Here is a 22019-nt window from a genome sequence, read left to right on the forward strand (position 1 = left end):
AGCTTGAAAGCACACAGATTTTCACCAAAATAGTGATGTTGCCAAATTGCCTCCAAAAGTCAAATAAACTGATAAACCAAAAGAGGACTCCTGCTACCAGGAATAAAGGTTCTGTAGCTACTGGGTGCAAGAGCCCTGGCTTTGATTTATTGAAAGCAGGCTTCTCTCACTTTAGTGTAACAGAATGTTTACTTACATTCAAATTGTTTGGGTTTGGATTTTTTTGTTGGTTTGTTTTTTAACTCCTAAGCAATCTATCAGCGCACCAGACCAAGGGACCAGATGGAAGGAGGTAGAACTATCACATCAGTAGCCATCTGTCTGGCAATGTGTGAAATGTTATGTGTGTGAGAGAGTGGTACATGAATTAGTGGCTGAGTACAAGTAGGGTTATTTGTGAAGAAGTGAATGGGGAACAGGTACAGGAAGCAATATCCATGTGTAATAGCATATTTTAAAGTGATCTTCATATGCATTATCTCAGCAGTTTCTACTGTCTTATCTCAGTGCCCAAAGGCAGGATGCTGAACCCAGTACATTTCTTTTCCCCCAGAGGAGTCTTAGTACATAGAAACACGGCACTGGACATCTATAGTAAGTTATGCACGGAAGTTGGTAGAACAGCACAACTGTAGGCCACGCTCATCAATTACCTATGGCAGTGATGGAAAGTGTGGTGGCAACCACAAGCGGCTTCTTTCACATATACATTCATCCCAGAAATGGAACACCTTATTCAAAAGGCTGGTTTAAACCAGGGCATGGTCCAAAATGACACCAAAGCATTAAAAAAGGGCTAGTTCAAAATCAAACCTGAGCAACTTCTGCTGAAAGAGCTCGTCTTCATAAAAGGATAATGTGAGGTTTGTAATAGAGGACAGGTGTCAGGACTCGAGTCCAAAATCTGGAGCCTTAGAGATGCCAAGGCAGAGATTCAGCCTCTAGGTAAAGGCAAAGGACCCCTGGATGATTAAGTCCAGTCAAAGGCGACTATGGGGTTGTGGCGTTTGTCCACAGACATTTTTCCAGGTCATGTGGCCAGCATGACTAAACCGCTGCTGGCCCACGGAGGACTGTGACGAGTGCCAGAGCGCACGGAAACACCGTTTACCTTCCCACTGCAGTAGTACCTATTTATCTACTTGCGCTGGTGTGCTTTTGAACTGCTAGGTTGGCAGGAGCTGGGACAGAACAATGGGAGCTCACCCCGTCGCGGGGATTCAAACCGCCGACCTTCCGATCAGCAAGCCCAAGACCATCAAAGTGAGAACAAAAAACTTACTCAGCCAGGCCATCAAGGAGGCCTCTTGCACATCCATAGGCTAGGGATGAGCATGCAGTAAAGAAGATGGTCGCATGTGATTGTGTCAGGCCCCACCTACTTTTGGATCAGGCCCCGCCCACTCCCAAAATGCAGCCCCTGAGAGATTTCTACCCAGGTGAACTGGGCATCAGGTTGCACAAGGTTCTTCACCCCTGAACTAACCCAATAATATCTCAATGACTGGCAGCAGATCTGCAGGGGTTCATACAGGGATCTTCCTCAGCCTTACCTGGCAATGACAGGGACTGAACCTAGGGCCTGTTTGTGTGCTCTCCCCCTGACCTATGGCCCTCCTCTTTGCTTCACACCCAGGACTTGGCCCCTTGACAAGAGCCAGCCCTGACACCAGGGGAAAGGCACATGCTGAGGCTGTTTCAAGCTCACCCCTGAATACCTTACCTGGCATGTGGACCATTCTGCAGTTGCAATTTTCCACCACGTAGCGGGTCTCACAATCTATCCTGCACGCAGTGATGCTGTAGATGGGAAAGAAGTCCAGGCCAAAGTCTGAGGAGCGGCATTCACCCCATGGAGGTGGAAGGTACGTCAGCTGCAAGAGAAAGATGGGGGACTCAAGTCAGAATATAGAAGGCTGTCTTTATTTCTTTTCTTTTTTTTTTAACTATGAGGGACAGAGGAATGTTTTGAAATTGTGCTTTTCTAGCAGACCAATACAGCTCCCTTTGATTTTTGTGTGTCCCAGAGAATGATGAATCGAGCCATTCAGGAGCAGATGTTTCTATCACCTGAAGGTAGGATTTTGTTTTTTGAAAGTTACACTCCATTCAACATGTGCAGGCTATATAGAATCAGTGCTTTCCCCCCCCTTAAAAAATGTTTAGGGGTACTCTGATTTTCCTACTCATATTGAAATACTGCCCCTCACTGAGGTCAAAACGTTTAGGGGTATGCATCCCCCTGCGTCCCCCCAGAAATAAACACTGTATAGAATAAATTGAACATTGAACCTTCCATGATGACATCATCTCCATCCAACCTTTAGGCAGTCCTCCCCACTTCGGCTTTTATTAATATGTTTTACCTCCTAAAATTAATCTTCAGTTTTGCAAACATAAAACCTCTGTGTTTCTCTACCTAGACCCCTACCTAACAAGGAACATGTTAGGTGTATTGCCTAAGGTAGGAGACTGATCCAGGTAACTTCTGGGATTTATACTTTCCAAATTGGTGGATCAGCCACTGCGCATATCTCTGTCCCAGTAATCTACAACCTGGCACAATGTTAAACTTGCATGATACCTACTAGAGCCTAAACCATGTAGTCTTACACATGTCTGCTCAAAGGTAAGTCCCACTTTCAGTAAGCTTACTCCCAGGAAACCTGCTATAGGATTGCAGCCCTAGCCTGTGATCTCCTACACTCTGTCTAAAGATTGTGACAATTATTATTATTTCCTTCTAAAGCACTGCTTTAAGGTAATTTATACTTAAGATAATTATCAACAATTAAAAACCCATCAACAACACTAAACACCTAACAAGTGGACACTCGTGGTCAAGATCCATTTTTCCAGCTGGGAAAGCCTATCAGAACAAAAATGTCTTCGACTGCTTCCAGAAAGTGCAGGTTGTAGATGCCTGTCATATCTAGACAGGGTTGCTATTCCACAGGCAGCCTTGATAAAAGCCTTGCTCTGAGTCACTGGGGAGTGTGGGGGCTTCTGAGATCTTTGGAACTTGCAGGAGAAACTCTCCCACAGACAGCAGTGTTCTACTGGGTGTATAAGGGATAAGGTGTTACCTGAAGTAACCTGTTCTGAGTTCTATATAACACCCACAGGCAGGGTGATATATGGCAACCAGTCTGGGGTAGTGGTTAGAGTGTTGGACTAGGACCTGGGAGACCTGGGCTCAAATCCCCATTCAGCCATGAAGCTTGCTGGGTGACCTTGGGCCAGTCACTGCCCCTCAGCCTAGCCTACCCCCCAGGGTTGTTGCTGGGATTAAATAAAGAGGAGAGAACCATGTATGCCACCTTGAACTCCTTTGAGAAAAAGGTGGGATATAAATGCAATAAACAAACAAATAAATGAAATCATCCCCCCCCCCCAGCAACCTAACAACCACCTTCTGCACTGGCTCTAGCCTCCAGACCAACTCAAAGGGTAGCTCCACAGTGTGTTATTTGTGACTTCAATGTCAGGCTGGCTTTTCAAAATCTCTCTCTCTCTCCCCACTCCACCTTGCAATGCTTAAATGGTGAGCCTGATGAAAGAGAATTTGCTCACTTTTTTTTGCAACGTAATGGTTTAATCCATATTAATGGTGTTGCCTGATGGTACGATTTGAAAAGGAAATAAATTATATAATGTAATCCTCATAAGCTACTATATCAACATGGATCCTGGATTTCAAATGAAGTGTTGTTTTTAAAACACACACTCTCACACATAGAACTCAGAGGTAGTGCTGAACAAATCTTCACAAATGTAGATTCAGACTGGGCCCAATGCATTTTGCTGCCTGAAGTGGAACAGGAAATGGCACCCCCCACAAAAAAAGGTCAGGGTGCATACTAAAGATCAGGCAAATTATTTTGGTATTTGATGCAAGAAAAGATCCAGCCCTGGGATTTTTTTGATAAATGGTAGTGGTGATGATAACAACAACATCCCATATGTACCTCTCTCCACATAAGTAAAAATATGAACAAAAATGTGGCAAAGGCCACATCCACACCATACATTAAAAGAAGACGCAGACTACTTTTAACAGTCATGGCTTCCCCCAAACGATCCTGGGAATCTTAGGTGGTTAAGGGTGCTGACCTCACAGACCTATTGTGCCCAGTACCCTTGTCAAATTATACTTCCTAAGATTCTCCATGACTGTTATATTGGTGGAAGAGCACTCTCAATGCATGGAGTGGATGTGAACTCAAAATCTGCTACCTGAGGCAACTGCCTCACTCTGCCTAACAGTTGGGTCGGCATCCTCTCAGCTCCATAAATATGAGAGTTACTTCACCCCCAATTTCTTAAGGGCCAGAACGGCAGCCCTGGGCCAAAGTGGCTGCAATGAGACACCCCCACACCCCCACACTTCTGGTTGGCTCAAGGCTCAAAGCCTGAATTGTTAATGTGGAGTCTCTTCAAGATAGAAGAATCAAGATTTTCTTTACGACAATGACAAAACACCACCGGAGGGCCTCCACACCTCATTTGCGTTTTTCTACCAAGCTAATAGTGTGGCATCTGCCGTCGTTTAGTCATCTGGAGTGGGGAGCGACACCCATATGTTGCAGACGGCATGATAAAGGAGAATAAATAATTGCCATCTCTCCTGACCTCAGCGTCTGCACCAGCCCGGCTTCCACACAAATCTTCTAAGTTGTTTAAATTGCGCTCACAACATAGGTGATGGGATCGGAAATGATGGAATGATCACATATTCAGTTTCTGTGTTTCTCGCTTAGCCAGCCTTGGCTTTGAGCCACGTCGCTTCCGAGCCGGCCCAACGTCTGTGGGGAAGGCGCAGATTGAATGCTTAATTACACCCTCCTCGATGCGCCTTGATTGACAGAGGTGGGAAGAACAAGGAGTTTGCTTTGCTCTTGTAGCGAATGCACTGATGCACATGGCTCCCGGCGCTGGGCTGTGCCCAGGTCTGCACTTGAAGTGTGTATCCTTGGTGCCCCTGAGGTCAGTTGCTCCCCGAGCTGGAGTAACAACCTGTCAATCAGGCAAAGGTAAAAGGCCCAGCCAATCCGAATGTTTCATACTGGCTGCCAAATAGAGGGGCTGGTACTGCAAACCCCTGCTTTCTTCTACTCTATCCTCTCCCTGGGCAAGCAAGAGGTCTTAAGAAGAACATTCCAGCCAGTCAATGATGCAAATTAAGGGTGGTGAGGAGACATGGGCTGGGGAGAGTCCTGAGATTTGGAGGGCAATTGAGCCCCCAGGCATAAGGTTCCCTCACCCTGTTACAGTGGGCCAAACTATCTGTCTCCCTTGACTGGCAGTGGATCTTCAAGGTCTCAGGCAATGAGAGGCCCTTCCTATCACCAACCTACCTACCACTTGGTAGGTAGCCTTCTGAATGAAACAAAGCCCCTACTATTGCTGAGCTACAATTCTGAGTATGTTGGTGGCCAAGCCTCACTGCCTTGGCCCAGCACTTTGGCCGGCCCTACCATTAGGTAGAGTTAGGTGGCCACATCAGACAACAAACACAGTGGGGTAGGGAGTGGCAACAAGACAATGGAGGATAGAGTGTATATATCACATGGCCTGTCCTGGGTTTACCTGCTGCATCTAGGTGACATGAAAGACTCTGCTTCAACCCCAATATTGAAGGAAGATTCAACTGGTCAGCTTCAGTGCATGGAAGGGGAGGGCTGCCATCTTGTCCTCTGCAAACTGTGTTGGCAAAATATCTTATCCTTGCTGCTAATGGCATTGTGGGTTTGATCACGTCAAGGGCTGTAGCTGGAAAGCATCTGCTTTGCATGCAGAAGATCTCGAATTCAATCCAAGGCATCTTCACTCAGTGCTGGGAAAGGTTCCTTGCCTGAAACCTGGAGAGGTGCTGCCAGTTTGTGTAGGCAACACTGAGCTAGAAGGGTCAGTGGCCATACATAAGGCAGCTTCTTGTTCTTATCGACCTGATTTGGAAACCTGCTACAGTGGCATTGTGCAAGTGGGAAAGTGTAAGTAATCCTCTCTGCAGAGATAAGCCATTGAGAGGAAGGGGAGCGTCACATCTCAGTTCCCGCAGCCAAGGCAGGCAACTTTTCCTCTGCTGACGGCTATCTACTCAGCTGCTTCCACGGGGAGGGAATCACACTGCCAAGCCCCCAAATAATTACATTGCTTTTGCCATTGTGCTCCGATCAATGGGCCTCGCCATCTCCCTTGTCGTGTCTCAAGCAATCGCATTATCACCCGAGCGTGTCTCCATTAGCAGCATCTTAAACAAGCTTCGCGGAAAGAGAGATGAGGACGGAGAGACACTTCGTTTCCCTCAAAGCCGCTAGCTGGGGCTGAAGTGCTCTGTTCAGGTGGCATTTCAGGTGGTGAGGGGTGTGAGAGCCCTAATGTGCTGGCTGGGGCTCACGGGAGGTGCGGTCCAAAACTTCTGGGGGGCACCAGGTTGGCAAAGGCTGCCCAGTTCCCAAGGCCCTTTCATTCTCCCTTCTGAAGAATTATACATTCCCACAGCTGGGATGGACAACTGCTCAGTGGGGTTCTTAAAATAATAAGTGATAATAACAAGCTAAATGGGACCTGCAACAAAATGTTGCAGCGCAGAGTGCTGCTGTTCAGGAATGTTAGCCACTTTGTTGCAGTCACCCTTCCCCATGCTCTGTTCTCCACAAATAGACAGACAGCGGGGCCTTCTATGGCCACTGAGCACACACAGTCCTCGTGGGACAGTTGTTGAGGTTCATCACACTGTGAATCAATTTTTTAATATATATATTTTTGTGCTTCTGCAAACCTTGAGGCTGTCCGAAATCTGCTATTATATGTGGGCAGAGTCATTTTGGTTACACAAGCAACGGCACTCACAGCCTGAACATCAGCTGCAGCGGGAAAGACAAGAAACTGCCTTATACTGAGTCAGACTCATTATTCCATCTACCTTAGTGCTGCCAACACCAGGAGCGCAGAACCTTTGCTCCTTCAGATGTTGCTGAACTACAACTCCCATCAGCTCCAGCATGCATGGCTGATGGCCAGGGATGATGGGGATTGTCGTTCAACAACCTCCAAAGGGCCAAAGGTTCTCCACTTCTAGTTCATGTTGACTGGCATCAGTTCTGCAGGACTTCCAGCAGGGGTCTCTCCCAGCCACTCCTGGAGTTGCCAGAGAATGAGAACCTGGGACCTTCCGCATGCAATACCACTAAGCTATCAATAATAAAATTATAATTATACAATTATAATTACTTAGCATTTATATGGCCTATCTTAACACGTTCAAAGTGCTTTGAATATGATAAAAAGTAGGTGATAACCAGTTTGTGGGCCATTGACCAGCCTTGCCGCTTTCTCCGTGGGATCTGGCATCAGACCAGAATGTGACACCCACTGCCCAAAAGGCGTGTCCAACACCTATAAATTCCCCATCACACCAAGTGTCAACCTACTAAATCCAGGACTCACACACACTGTGGAGACACGGCCTGCAAAGCAAACTAACTTCAGGTGACTTAAGAGAGAGACTCTGAAGGCACTGCAGCAACTCTCTATATCTGTCACTTATTTGGCTTCCCTGGGGGTGAGCTGAGGTAATGAATGAGTGGTTTATTTATTTTTGAATACCGACAGGCAAACAGCAGCCCCATATTCTGCCCACAATGGCCCAAGTCCCTGCCTCCCTGGCTACCCAAATCTTTCTCAAGAATATCATCCAATCCTATTCCAAAGTCTCAGTTTAACATTTTGAAGCAAATTTCAGGAGAGAATAGTACAGGATTTCTAGTGCATTTACATCCTACTTTCTAATTACTGCGTTATTTTAACAGGACTGCTTTGGTGTGCATTTCCATTATGGAGGCTTATATTTTCATGCTTCTGCAATTGGGTTTTTATTCTTGCAAACCGCTTAGAAGCCTAACTACATATTAAGCGGCATATAAATAAATAAATAACTAAAGCAGCAGCAGCAGCAACAACCCACAGATAAATAAGGCAAAATTTCCCTGTAGAAATAATCCAGTATTAACGTACCACCTCTTCCCAAGTACAACCCCACACTATCTTCTGAGCCCACATTAACATGGACCTTCTCTCACAGTCCTGGTGTCTTATTTCTATCTCATAACACCCCACCCATTTCTGCCCCTCCAGAGCTGAGGCCCTCTCTTTCTCCTTATCAAGTTATCTTAACTGCATGCTGTCCACAAATCTGTGTAATGTGCCTCAATTCTTTCCCCCCTTGTAATAAGGATGTTTAACTTTGGGAGAGGGCTACTGGGTTAGGTCTCAGTCCCTGAGTTAGGCTGGGACAAGACCACACAACATGGTCCACTGCAGGCTCAGGTCCACAGCATGATCGCACCAGCAGGTGGCGCTTTGGTCTAAACCACTGAGCCTCTTGAGCTTGCTGATCCTAAGGTCGGCAGTTCAAATCCACGTGACAGGGCGAGCTCCTGCTGCTTTGTCCCAGCTCCTGCCAACCTAGCAGTTTGAAAGCATACCAGCGTGAGTCGATAAATAGGTACCGCTGGTGGGAAGGTAAACGGCGTTTCTGTGCGCTCTGGCTATTGCCACGGTGTTCCATTGCACCAGCAGTGGTTTAGTCATGCTGGCCACATGACCCAGAAAGCTGTCTGAGGACAAATGCCAGCTCCCTCGGCCTGAAAGCGGAGATGAACGCCATACCTCATAGTCGAATTTGACTGGCCTTAACCATCCAGAGGTGCTTTACTTTTTACCTAGCACCAGACAATAACAAGGGTAGTCCCAAGTCAAAGTAAAGCTTAAGGCAGATGTCAGCAGTAGGAAGATCTGTCAGAAGACAGTCAGACTGAAGGAGTAAGGAGCTGAATGCTGCTGACCTCAACTGAAGGTTTATAAGGCCTGGACTCCCAGATTCCACCCCAATTCAGCTGCAGGTGTTTTCCAATAACCTTTTACTGTTGCTGAATGCATTTACTCCCAAGGAACCCAAGTAGAGTGATAAATAAAACAAAATAAGAATAAACAACAATGTGCTCTTTCACTAAGCAGCTGCCTGAGCCTGGACCTTCTATAGCTGATTCTCTCCCTCTGGCTTGATCAGAGGCTCCTCTGCCAACAGGTGAGATAGGAGATGGCTTGAGAATGCTTCTGGGGCATCTCCTGGAGGCAGGCCTGGTCAGGTCTTCCCCTGGAAAAACCTGGGGTTTTCTGGATCAGTGCTGCAGTTGGGGGGCTCGGTCTGCTCTCCTTGGTCCTCTGGCTCTGGGCAGTCTGTGTCTCCAATGAAGTATGTGCTGTCTTGGGCCGGGACAGGAAAGCTTTCAATTAACAACACTCATGCCTTGGATTAACCTCATTGGCTACCATTGGGCAGGGCTCAGCATGGCAACTATTTTGAGCTGAGAAGTGGTAGTGGTGAGGTGGTACTTAACCCTTTCCCCATCCACATTTCTCTTTTACCAAGCTACCTTCCACAAGTGACTTTTCCCATCCGCGTGCTCCGTGAAATTTCATATGAGCACATGTACATAGTGTGCAATAAGCTCCACATCCATACCACCCCCATGAAGAGTGTTCTCCTCACTTTCCCACACCCATTCACAGCACAATCTCCGCTTGTTCACAGCACATTAGCTTTTCACCTGAGAGCGCTACTTCTCACCCTCTTCATTACATGCCACCTTTTGTCATGATTTCAAGGTAGTTTAAAAACACCCTCTGTCCTACACATTATACGCAAACGTGTGTTACAGCACAGAATTCAATTTTTTGAAAAAGAAAGAAAGAAAATACGCTTCTGGAGGCAGCAAGTGAGAACGGAAGAGTGATGCTGCTCTTTCCATGCTCCAAATAGCTTCTGTCTTGCTGCTCCTGTCTCCAACATTTCTACTGCAGTTACGTCCACAGCACATATTTAAAGCACAGGCCTTCTCCCAAGGAATCCTGGGAACTGCAGTTTAAGGGTACTGGGAATTGCAGGTCTGTAAGGGGTAAATCGCAGTACCCAGGATTATTTGGAGGAAGCCATGTGCTTTAAACTTGTAGCGTGGATGCAACCTGTATGTTTTCAAGCTGGTGGGAGGAGGAGGGGAACTTGGAAAAAAAAATATTTCAGGCCAGGAATGGGTTAATCACCCTTCCTCCCTGCTTTTCCACTTTCAACTGCCCGCCCCCTCCTGAAGCTGCTTTTCCCAAAAACAGTAACAAGCATCAGGGATCTAATATGCATGTTCTGCATACCACTGTGCAATTAGCTTCTTCACAAGCGGCATGTTTCTGCTGTAGCCCATCATTCTTCTCCCCCATAGAGAGTTATGATTCTGATGTCTCTGAACACCAGTTGTTGGGAACTGCAGGTGTTGTTGCACTCGTGTCCTGCTTGTGGGCTTCCCATAGGCATCTGGTCAGCCACTGTGAGAGAAGGATGCTGAACCAGGTTCGATCCAGCAGGAGCTTCTCTTATGTTGTTATGGCTTCTGCACGCTGCCCTGCCTGGACCACAGAAGGGAGCTGTTTGCCTGTCACGCTCTTCCCTCAAAGTTGCGAGCAGACAGCCTTTGCCTTTTGCTCAGAAGTGAAATAATGGCGAGAAAATTGTGTTCGTTAATGAGACACCGGATGGGATCACACAAGAAGCGTTGCTTCGGCGCTTGTTAAGGCATTCAAAAGCATCCTTCGCGCACCTCTCAGCGTGCCATTCAGGCTGTCATTCTCTGTGGCACAGAGCTATTGGAAGCAAAGCAAGCTCCCTCTTCCTCTCTTCTAAGCATCTCCCAAGGAAGGCAGCTCACGAGGTTCTTTTGAATTTGATCCCTTCACACCTCCTTCTCTATGGGGAATTTAACATAATGTGTCTTGCCAAAATTGGCTTTGCTGCACAGACCAGAGACGGCCGGTTTATACAAGTTGCAGAATCAAAGTGGTGACCGGTTCTTGGATTGAATCACTGCAGGATGCAGTGGGGGTTGTGTGCCTGAATGTTCCCCCAACCCAAAATATCTCCCTGCAGATGTAAATATAGCATGTCAGAGAATAGATTTGTACCCAAGATGTTATTTTTCCATGTACAGATACATTTTTCTTTCTTTCTTCTTTGCAGGAGGCCATTCAAACCTGCCCCAACCCAGTACACACCTTGAGATGTATAGTGCGAGAAAACAACATGATTCCATTCTGCCGAGGGTCTAAACCAGGCATAGGCAAACTCAGCCCTCCAGATGTTTTGGGACTACAACTCCCATCATCCCTAGCTAACAGGACCAGTGGTCAGGGATGATGGGAGTTGTAGTCCCCAAACATCTGGAGGGCCAAGTTTGCCCATGCCTGGTCTAAACAGTTGGAGATGATGGATAATGGAGATGGGGATCACAAAGGAGCTTGAAGCAAATGAAAGGCTCTTCCCCTGGTACTGACGCAACACCTGTGGCCTGGCAGATGCTGTTGGACTCCAACTCCCATCAGCCCCAGCCAATACGGCCAATGCTAAGTAATGATGGGAGCTGGAGTCCAGCAATACCTGGAGGGCTACAGCTTCTCCAAAGCTGCCTTGTTAAGAAACATAGGAAGACCCCGCTGGACCAAGCCAGTGGCCCATCTAGCCCAGCATGCGGTTCTCACAGTGGCCAACCAGATGCCTATGCAAGCAGGATTCGAGCACGAGAGCATTGTCCCCTTCCGTGGTTTCCAGCAACTGGTATTCAGAAACACTGCTGCCTCCAAATGTGAGTGGCTGGTAACATCACTCATTTTACCCAGCCCTTCCATTGCTGCTGCTTTCCCCAATCCCTGCTTCTCTGCCCTTCATTATGGTTCATCCTGTGCCCCACAGCATCCTCGTCAACTGACAGGCAGCTGCTGCTGTCCTTCACTCCTCTCCCACCACCGCTGCTCTTGAGCTAACGTGGCAGCAGCAATGGCAGCTCCTCCTCCTCTTTTTCTCACTGTGAGGAAGGAGGTCATGGAAGAAGGGATGAGGGTGCAGGTGCTCTGGGGAGCCCCGCAGGAGCTGGGGTGGTGGAAGCCATTGGGTTAATGGGCTAGTGAGCGGGTGTCTTGCAGCCCCCCCCCCAATTATAATCTACCACCCTACTGCTTGAGGGAATTGCCTCAGTTTGCCTAGTGGCCCCAAGTCTCCCTCTCTCTATTCAATTAGCATCTTTGCTATTTTCTTTCAAGACCCTCCTCTCGAAGGACAATGCACACATTATATAAGGAAGGGGTGATGCCATGACCTCAGAGTCAAGACACAGAGTCGGAAGCTGCAGAGTCCCAGGCTAAAAAGCCAGACCAAGTATCTAACCCTGAGCCTGGTGCTGGTGCGCAGAGGTCACCCAGGAAGAGTGATGCCAGAATGATGCTTTGAGCCCTGGTCTACCCACGTCCTGGTCTGGCCCTCTCTATAACCACTGCCTCACACCAGCTCTCGTCTGCCCAATGTAGGCCTTCTGGACCAGAATCCCAATTTCCATTTCTCTCCCTCCCCCCCCCCCCCCAGAAATCAGCCCGCAGCATCCCAGGATCTTTTCCTTTTTTCCTCAGGCTCTGAACATTCACCAGGACGAGTCTCCGAGGCGCACTTCAGCCATCCTCCCCAATATTGCCACAGCATCTCTAACCTGTTGCTTAATTGAAGCCTCTTAAATTTTTATGGCCAAATTGGCAGAAATGGCTGCTTTAGGGAACATTTCATCTTCTTTAACATGCCTGCCTTTGGCGTAATAACGAGGAGCAATAGAAGAAAGGTTTCCTGAGCCCAGGCGTTCGTTCCTTTTGTAACTGGTGTGGACAGTTTGCATCCCCAACAAAGGATTTGTTTTGTTTTTGAGCAGGAGGCTTTTATCAGCATCCCTCCTTGCTCCAGCTGCTGCACGCCTGACAAAGTCACCTGCAAACGCCTGGAGGCCCTTACAGTTGCTTTTATCAGGCAAGCCCCGTGGGCTGCTTTGCTCGCGGTTTGTGGGTGGTGGGGTAGGAGCACTTAGCAAGGTTTAGCCTTACACACACACACACACACACACACACACACACACACACACACTGCTCCTCCTGTGTGGAAACTGTTTTGTCCTTTTCTCTCCCCCTCACCCCCTTGTTAGAAGTAATGAGGACAAGCTGTGCCAGGGACAGAAGAAAACAACAGCCTCCCACTGCATGCCAGACGCAGCCCGGACGCGACTTGCTCCTCGTTCTGCATGTCCCTGAGCTGGCCATGAGAAGACAGAGAAAGCCAGAAGCCCTTCAACGTGATATAGGTGCTGGAGAGAGTACACTGGAAACTTGGGGGCATTTTCACATGAAGGTTACAGTGGTACCTCGGGTTACAGACACTTCAGGTTACGGACTCCGCTAACGCAGAAATAGTACCTTGGGTTAAGAACTTTGCTTCAGGATGAGAACAGAAATAGCGTGGCAGTGGCAGCGGGAGGCCCCATTAGCTAAAGTGGTGCTTCAGGTTAAGAACAGTTTCAGGTTAAGAATGGACCTCCAGAACGAATTAAGTTCTTAACCCGAGGTACCACTGTACAGTAGTCTGCACCTACATTTCTTGAATTCTTCTTCTACATCATCATCATTAGTATTTCAAACCTGAAAATCTCTTTATAATAAAAATGGATTGGTCAGAACGCTCATTCGTGTCACAGGTACCTCTCTTGTGCTTGCTTCCTCCATGTGATCACATGACCAGAAATAATGAAAGGCTCAAAGGCAGGGATGGGGAGCCTGCGGCCCTCCCTAGATGTCAGTGGACTCCAGCTCCCATCATCCCAGATCACCCTGGCTGGGACTGATGGGAGCTGGAGTCCAACAACATCTGGAGCAGGATGGTGCAACACTCAATTTTTGGGCGGTCCCTGGCAACATTTGATGCCCCCACCTCAGGCTGCTTTCCCAAAGCTGGGTAAGTGAAGTGCTGGACTTTGGGACAGAGGTATGAGGGCTCTGACAGGGTCCTAGAGTCCTCCCACCTCCTTCCCAAAGCCTAATTAGTGCTTTCTCAGCTTTGGAAAGAAGGTGGGAGGGCTCTAAGACCCTGCCAGAGCCTCATGTCTCCTTCACAAAGCCCTATGCGTTGCTTAGCTGGCTTTGGGAAGGCAGCATGAGGGCTGGGGCTGGGGGTGTTAATATTTGGCTTCTTGTCCGTCCGTCCCCCTCAACAAGGCAGTGTAGGTTCCATGCCATAGAGCAGGAAGGTCTTGAGAATTGCAGCTCTGTGAGGGGACGAGGGGTCACAGAAGAATTCTCAGTGGCCTTAAACAACTGCAGTTTCCAGGATTTTTTGCGGGGAGCGAGTTGTGGCTGTTCAAAGTGGTATGATGCTGCTTTAAATGTATACTGAAGAAGGGCCATTTCCTGCAACAGAGTCCAGCTTAAAGCTTTTCTCAAACATTCATAGCCTCATCTCCCATTGTCTTTTTCTGGTACCTCTTTCTTCCTTCTCTGCTCTCTTTGCCTGGGAAGCCTCCCCCTTTCCCATATCGGCCAGCCCCTGCACTGGCCCCTGTCCTTGTCCTGCTGTTTCTTCCTCTCCTTCAAGTCCCGTGCCAAAGCCTTTCATGGATCATCTCAGCCCTCCCGCAATCTGCCTCTCCAGCTGCCCTGTGATCCCCACCCCTTTTCCTGTCTTGCAGCTGTGCAGTTTTCATCAATATGGCCATAAAGGTTTCCTCCAAGACAGAGAGGGACGCAACATTTCAACTTGACAGTTTTCACGGCGAATGTAATTGGTCCTAATTGCGACCAGAGTGATCTTACCTGCCCTCCAGACACATATATCCAAATGCTTATTATTAAAAATTTGCATGTGGATGAATGAATAAATGGTGTAGAATTCAACAGAGTCAGTTTCACTCCCTCCCTCTCTGTCTCTATGTGTGACTGGTAAAACAAGTTAAGTGAAGAGGTGGTAACTTTACATTCACAGGTCTTGAGACTCAGAGGTTGGCTGTGGGCCCACAGCACCTAATACTGGGTGTATAGGGATAATTATGGGTCATAAGCCCACTGTTTGCAGGGGAGGGCCCTGGTAACATGGCGCCCTGTGCGGGCAAGACTCTGAAAGGTTCCTAGGCTTTGGAAGGATCCTAGTAAGGGCTTGCTTCCCAAAGCTGAGCAAGCCCTTACTAGGCTTTGAGAAGGAGGCTGGAAGGCCCCCCCTTGGTTTGGTGCCCTGTGCAAGGGAACCTGTCGCGCTGCCCTCAACCCACATCTGCTGTTTGTAATTGCACATCTGCCTCCGACAATGCACACAGTGGTTGCAAAGTTTGTTAGCACTTCTAAGTAATTTCAGTTCACTACACTGAATGCTCTACGGTCAGGACTGGACCATTCCTTATCCTCCACTTGAATCGCTGAGCTCTTCTGATGGGGCATGTTTGGTGGTCTCACATGTTCCTCAGGCTTGGCTAGCATTTACCTGGGATGGACCCTGAAGTGTGCTGGGACTGCCCTGCAGTAGAGCTCCTTGCCACCCTGCTCGCTTTCAGGCATCTTCTGAAAACTGCTTTATTTAGGCAGGCCTCTCAAAGCCAAGATCCTCTGCCAGCCAGCTTTTGCTAATGTGTCAGATGCTTTTATTGTTGCAACTGTAGTATTGCTTTTTTTTATTTTTCAGATGTATACTGCCTTGTGATATTTTATATGACAGCGTGATCTATAAACATGTAAATAAAATTTTAAAATAAACAATACAGTTAAACATTTTGCCATCCGAGATGGGAACTCCAAATGACATCCCCTGCTGTTTCAGGGGAGACGTGCAGAACTTCCTAAAGGATTGTAGTGACTCCCGCTCTGCCTCTTTTATTAAGCATTCATCCTGATTTATTTGCACCAAGTTTACAGGGAAGTTAGATGGCAGTCGGCTATTTATCCATTCTGTCTGCGGGGAGGTTAGATGACATTGTATCAATCAAATGTTATCCCACACTTTCAAGCGCATTTCCTGCCATTTTCCCTATTGCAAAAAAAGTCAGATTGTGTGTTTGTGTGTTGCACCAGACCTTCATTTTAAATGTTAATTTTATTATTGAAACCAGGTTAGCTTATTTCTACTCTTTTACACAGTTTTGCATGGACTGGGATTTTTTTTGTGTTTTGTTTTTTTACTTATTGATATGTGGTTATTTCTTTCTTTAAAAAAGAAAAATTATTCACAAGTTACAATACAGCATTTTCAATGAATATATCCCCTCCACAGACACCTCTGTGATGATAATGATGATGGCATTAAAATATCCTGTTCTTTCTACGTAATTGTTTCTCATTTGCTTTGAATTGTACAAACATTTGATACACTGTGAGTGGCTTTGGGCACAATTGAGTGGAAAAGTGGCATACAAATAAACTGAGGATGGTGAGGAAGGACAATGAACTGCACAACCTGAATTTGTCCGTGTGTGATTGAATCCCACCCGAAAACAGCAACAGTTTGGAAGCATTCTAAGTCTCATCAGGCAGACCCCTCACCCATTCTGCCACTGTCCATGCTACTAAAATATCTCCCACTTCAAGTGGCCGCTTCTCCTTGCCTTATGGATAGTATTCTCTCAAATGGCAGCTAACCAAGGCAGCCTCAGCCTCTCCTCTCTTTGTGGCCTTAGAAGGAATGACTACAGAATGCGGAAATTTATGAGAAAAGCAGGACTCACTCTTTGCTCTTGCGTGGCTACAAAAGTCTGGAACCCAGGCGCCACGCCAAACCCAAGTTCCTGAACAAACGGCGGCTCAGACTGACTGTGGATCTGGACTTTGACTCCTGCTTCAAATGTTGTTTCATCTGCAAAGAGAACGAAAAAAATGTTAATTAGTCGGGGACGATCTTGTGCTTTCAACACTCAGAAAGGCGATGAGCTTAATCACTACCATAATCAGCACCCCTGCCATCAGAAATGGCAATATCCAAACTTGTCCAAACAGCAATTTTCCAATCTAAGGAACTTCTTATGTAGCTACTGGCTACATTTCTCCTTACCCTTAGAAATGTGTAATTTTGAGTTATTTCGTCTGTGATAGCCAGAGTCCACATATTCTTGTTCCATTTCTGTTCTAAATAAGTTCTAAATAAGGTTCAAAGTTCTAAATAAGTTCTAAATAAGTTCTAAATAAGTTCAAATAAGGGTAAGGAAGACTTGAATCATTTCTGTACCATATTGCGGTGGGATTTCATCTCTTAGGTCTCAAATTCAGATATACAAAACTCTTCCCCCATCAAATTGTGAAATCTGGCTTCCATTATGTGTTTTGCTGTTTTTATTTTTCTATATCATCTGCTCTTTATTTATTTGGAAACACAACCTCTGTATTGCTCCTATGTTTTGTAACTTTAGGTTTTGTCATTTATTTGCATTTATTATTTTTTGTTAATAAAATGTTTTTTTTTACCTTAAAGCTACTATCCTTGAATAAAGGCAAGTCAAAGGGAAGCTGCAGCATGAAACTGTTGAATTACAATTCAAGCAACAGGTTCCATGCTAAAATTTGTGAACTGAGTCGGAAAAGAGGTTTCCTTTCACATCACATATGTCAGTGCAACCTGGGGTTTCCCCAGCTTACCTTGTAAGTAGAAGAAAGTGAAGTGGAGGAAACCCTGGACACAACAACTTCACACCATGCATCTTTTTCACTAGACATTACCAAGGAAACATGGTTACTAGCCTTCATTCACACATCTTTTTCCCATTCCACCACCACCACCAGTTTGTCTGGTTGGAGCATTAGTCATTCTTCTCAAAACTCACTAAGCTGTGATTTGTACATAGAACTTCCTAAAATTGGTCTCAGCCTTAGCTTTTTGCAGAATTGTGTGTGTGTGTGTGTGTGTGTGTGTGTGTGTAGATTTCATGTTGTGCTTTTGGATTTGGAGGAACATTCTTTTAATGCCTGCATTAACCTCTCGCAGCCCCCCAAGTTGTTCAGCTGTCTCCCTGCATCGCAGATGGCAGAGTTGTGCAAGCGATGCCACAGTTTCTATTTCACATTCTGGCAACAAAGATCCATGTTTTAAAGAAAACCCTCTTCCAGATCAATGTTTGTTCAAACCCCCTTGACACCCAGCCTGTTTCTCATTTGGATAATTCCAGCAGTGTGCTCACGAAATGCAGCAATGAGCTGGCCGTGGTGGTGGGTGGGTGGGTGCGAGTCCTCTGCCACTAAACTTCCTTCTAAAAAGGCTTTTACAGATGTGGCACAGAGGACAGCCTATTAAAACATAACCTTTTCAGACTCTGCCTTTCTGTCTCAAAAGCACAAAAACAGCTCAAAGATAAATAGGACACACACAAAAATAACAATAACACTCCCTTATGTAATGCTAAACAGCCTCCCCAGGAACCTGTTGCTTCTGTGAACACGATCTGCCAGCTGGTGGGATTTCTTTTTTTGGGGGGTGGGGAGGTTTTCAGTCAATCGGGGGGGGGGGGTCAAGCTGATCCGTGACAGCTGGCTTGGAAACTAAGCCCTGTCTGCACAATACTTTTTGCAACTAGGCTGCTCCTTCTCAGTCCGCGTGCATTTGTAAAAGGCGATACACCTTTTCACTCAGGTTGGCAAAAGTCTGACTGTTAAGACGCATGGATTTATCATTACAGCTTGCTATCATTATTTTTTCATGGTGTTATTATGGCTCTCCAGTGTGCAAACATATAAATATTAAAGCCCAAGCCCATCCGTTAGCCAGCCGAGGAAAACAGTTGTGAGGCATAAGGATGAATCATAGGAGAGGTGCAAGCAAGGGAAAGGAGAAAACCAGGATGAATGGATGCAGCTGTGAGTGCTTTCCTTCAAATCTGGGATGTGTCAAGGCTTCAGTAAGGGGCCTGTTTCCCCCCTCCGCCACACCAGGATTCAGCCCTGGCACACTTAACAAGATAAAATTAGCTAACATGCAGAGTGCATTCACTCCACAGCACTGTGAAATTACACCTTAACTCCAAACGTTTTTGGAAATGGGGAGGGGCTTTCACATCACACTGAAATGACGATGCCAACCCCATACTTCCAAGGAAGGTGAAGGGGAGAAGCCAAAAGCAATGCCACCAAGCCTCAATCCAACCGCATTTCAATGCTTCCCTTTCCATCTTTGAGTTGGCAACTGCGGGAAGAAGTCCAGAACTAGGAGAGGGCTCATTTAGATTGTGAGCTTGCCGACAGCAGCCTGGTTATTTTTATTTATGTATGGTGTCTAATGAACACGGGGATCGTTGCAAATGATAAATGACAAAGATGACAATGACAACTTAGTTAACGTCCCAGAAAGACAAAGTGTCAAGTCCCTCGTGAATCTTCCACGCTCTGTTGCTCCCATTTCCTTTCAATGGTGCTGGTGCAAGAGGAAGAACTTTCCCAAAGGACTGTGCTCTCTTGGGTCAAATCTGCCTCTTGCTCTGCTGCCCTTAGGAGAAGATGTGAGCTGAAATGGAGAAGGCATGTTTCAAGCACACAAAATGTGCCCTCTACTTTGAAAGTTGTTTTTTCTTTGCACTCCCTTTGTGAAAGGAATCGAAGCTGTTCACAAGCGGGCTGGTGCTCTGTCAACCTGATGCCTAGCTGAGACAGAAGGTGACTGGGGTGTGCATTTGGATGCAGTGATGGCACCAACCTAGATGGCTTTAAAAGAGGATTAGGTGAATTCATGGAGAATTAGACAACCAGCGGCTACTAGCCATGATAGCTATGCTCTGCCTCCACAGTTCAGGGCAGCAATGCTTCTGAATACCAGTTGCTGGAAACCACAGGAGAGGCAGAATGCTCTTGTGCTCAAATCCTGCTTGCAGGTTTCCCATAGGCATCTGGTCAGCTGCTGTGAGAACAGGATGGTGGACTAGATGGACCACAGTCCTGATCCAGCAGGGCTCTTATGTTCTTAATACATGCATGCATATCTAAATGCGGATGCCACCCATCTTCACAGCATTACTTGCCTAATAGGATTCACACCTTTACCCCCATCGAGCCCCTGCTGGTCGTTCAGAGTGATGCATGAGCATCAAGGCCAAAGGATTCCCAATCAGTACTGGAAGCCATCAGCACAGCATGACAAAACAAGGAGAGCTGGCCTGGTTGCCGGGACAATGGGGAGGCATTCAACAGGAGGGAAAGGCAACAGGTAGGTTTTCTTTGCCATCAATGATATTATCATACAACTAAATATGTGGCACTTTGAGACATCGTGCTCGCTATGGGAGACCTGATTGGCTGGGATCACACGGTCCAGAAATCCTTTCACGCACAGCTAAAAATGACACTGAAGTAACAGCAGATTGTGAATACAGGTGCTGTGTAAATATGAGCACACAAAAAATAGGCAAAAGGGTAGAGGGTGGTGTTCTTGTCCAGGCAGTGATCTCAGTTGGGTGAGGTTCTAGCATGGACAGAGGGGGGCTGCAAGGAATGAGTTCAAGTCCTAAGAAGAGGAGCAATGTACAGTCAAGCAACTCCAAGTTCCAGTTCTGGTAAGCCTGTCAGGTTTCAATAAAGCCAAATTAAGCAAAGAGGAGGTCAGCACCTAGTGAGGCAATATCCAAGCAAAACTGGTAGCATCATGGATAGCTCCACAAGAAGCCCAGGCTGAAGAGTCACATGAGCAGAGATAAGTTGGGTAAAATGTCAGTGAGGCCTTGTAGGGCTTCCAAGACAGAGGACCAGACAGGCATGGGCTGCAGAATCTCTCTTTTTAGAAAATTAGGTACGGCAAGGGATAGATTCAAAAATCTCCATTGGAGACCAATGTGATGTTCACTTAGAAAGAACATACTGGCTTGTGGCCAAGTCAGCTGATTTGGGCACATGTGCTACTATCATGGTGGGGAGGAACTGCCACCCTTTTGCATCCTTATTTGCAGCTGGCTGGCCAGCAACTGGGGTGGCCGTAAGGCAACACTGAAAAAACAGGTGGTAGTTGGGGAGGTCAAGGATATAGGTAATAGCATCACTAGACTGCTGGTGTACATAACACACACACACAAGTGGCCCCATCTGCTGTAAGCTAAGAATTTGAAGGCAAGGCCAGCCTTCATCTTCTCTGCTTCAAGCCACTTTGTAAAGTGAAGCTGTGATTCCTGACTCCCTGAGTAACAGAAGGTGTCGCAACTAACTGCATTACGCATGCCAGCTATTTTTAGCTGAGCAGATTGTTCTCACAGCCAAAATCCAGAGGCCATATGCCTCGAGGTGTATTATTAAAAAGCACATTATGTAATATCTAGGACAGGAAAGGTGCTGTCCCTGGAGCCTTATGGAGAACTCACAAACCACAGTAAAAAAAGTCAACCTTGTGGCATCATGCCCATCTTGCCAGAAACCAACATGGCAATTATGGAGACATACAGCGGGGACAGATGGATACCATCTCCCTGAAGTCCTTGACTTGGTGTGGTTGCCCATGAACAGGAGCGTGGGAAGTGTGCTGGGGAAAGGCTTTTCGTCTTTCCATGGGAACACCCCAAGCTCACTGAGAGAAGCCTGATGTGTGAAATGCAACTATGTGATTTTGCATTCTCTTTGCTTCCCGCAAGCCTGGAACTCCCTCCCAGAATGCTCCTTTCAAATCCCCGCCTTAAGACCTACCTCTTCTGATCAAAATCTTTGGCTTAGCCCCTTAACCCCTATCCCCAAATGAAATCCAAGCAAAGCGTAACTGCGCAAGCTCTAATGCGCCCCAGGGCCACCTGCTTCTCTCCCATTCTCCTTGCCCTGTTGAAATTTGGATTGTAAGCTCCTTGATGCAGGGAGGGTGCTGTGCCTTTTCACATAGGCCAGTTGTGCTGAGCACCTAGCTGTTGAAAGTGTAGTGTCTCAAAGAGCTGAGGTTCAAAACAGTGGGTATAATTCAGCCAAAGTTAAGAACTGTGAAGCACCACTGATTTCAACTGGAAAACTAAGCCTAGGCTTAAACTTGCTAAGTTGAAATCAATGGTGCTTGATTTTGCCTGAATTGTGCACACTGTATAGATAAACAAATACTGGATTTCATTTCACAGCTCCTTCAGTGCAGGCACCGGATCTACCGAAAGGTATGTCCCGACAGCTCTTTTGTGTAAACAGGTGCACCA

The 22019-nt window shown here is 46.7% G+C and overlaps 1 protein-coding gene across 5 annotated transcripts in view; it reads right to left on the minus strand.

Annotated features, from left to right (window-relative positions):
• Window positions 1-22019, minus strand: part of LOC310690604 (acid-sensing ion channel 2) — a 375157-nt gene that overhangs the window by 22643 nt on the left and 330495 nt on the right. For all 5 annotated transcript variants that reach the window (XR_014518134.1, XR_014518135.1, XM_083469913.1 and 2 more), the window contains 2 exons: window positions 16620-16747; window positions 1724-1874 (listed from right to left, as the gene is read on the minus strand). Coding sequence is in view for 3 of the 5 variants with exons in the window: in XM_083469913.1 (XP_083326039.1) it covers window positions 1724-1874; window positions 16620-16747 (279 nt within the window). In the remaining 2 variants the exon portion in view is untranslated. The remainder of the gene's footprint in view (window positions 1-1723; window positions 1875-16619; window positions 16748-22019) is intronic.

The sequence above is a fragment of the Podarcis liolepis genome, assembly GCF_965112155.1.
Source record: "Podarcis liolepis genome assembly, chromosome: 13".
Taxonomy (NCBI): Eukaryota; Metazoa; Chordata; class Lepidosauria; order Squamata; family Lacertidae; genus Podarcis; species Podarcis liolepis.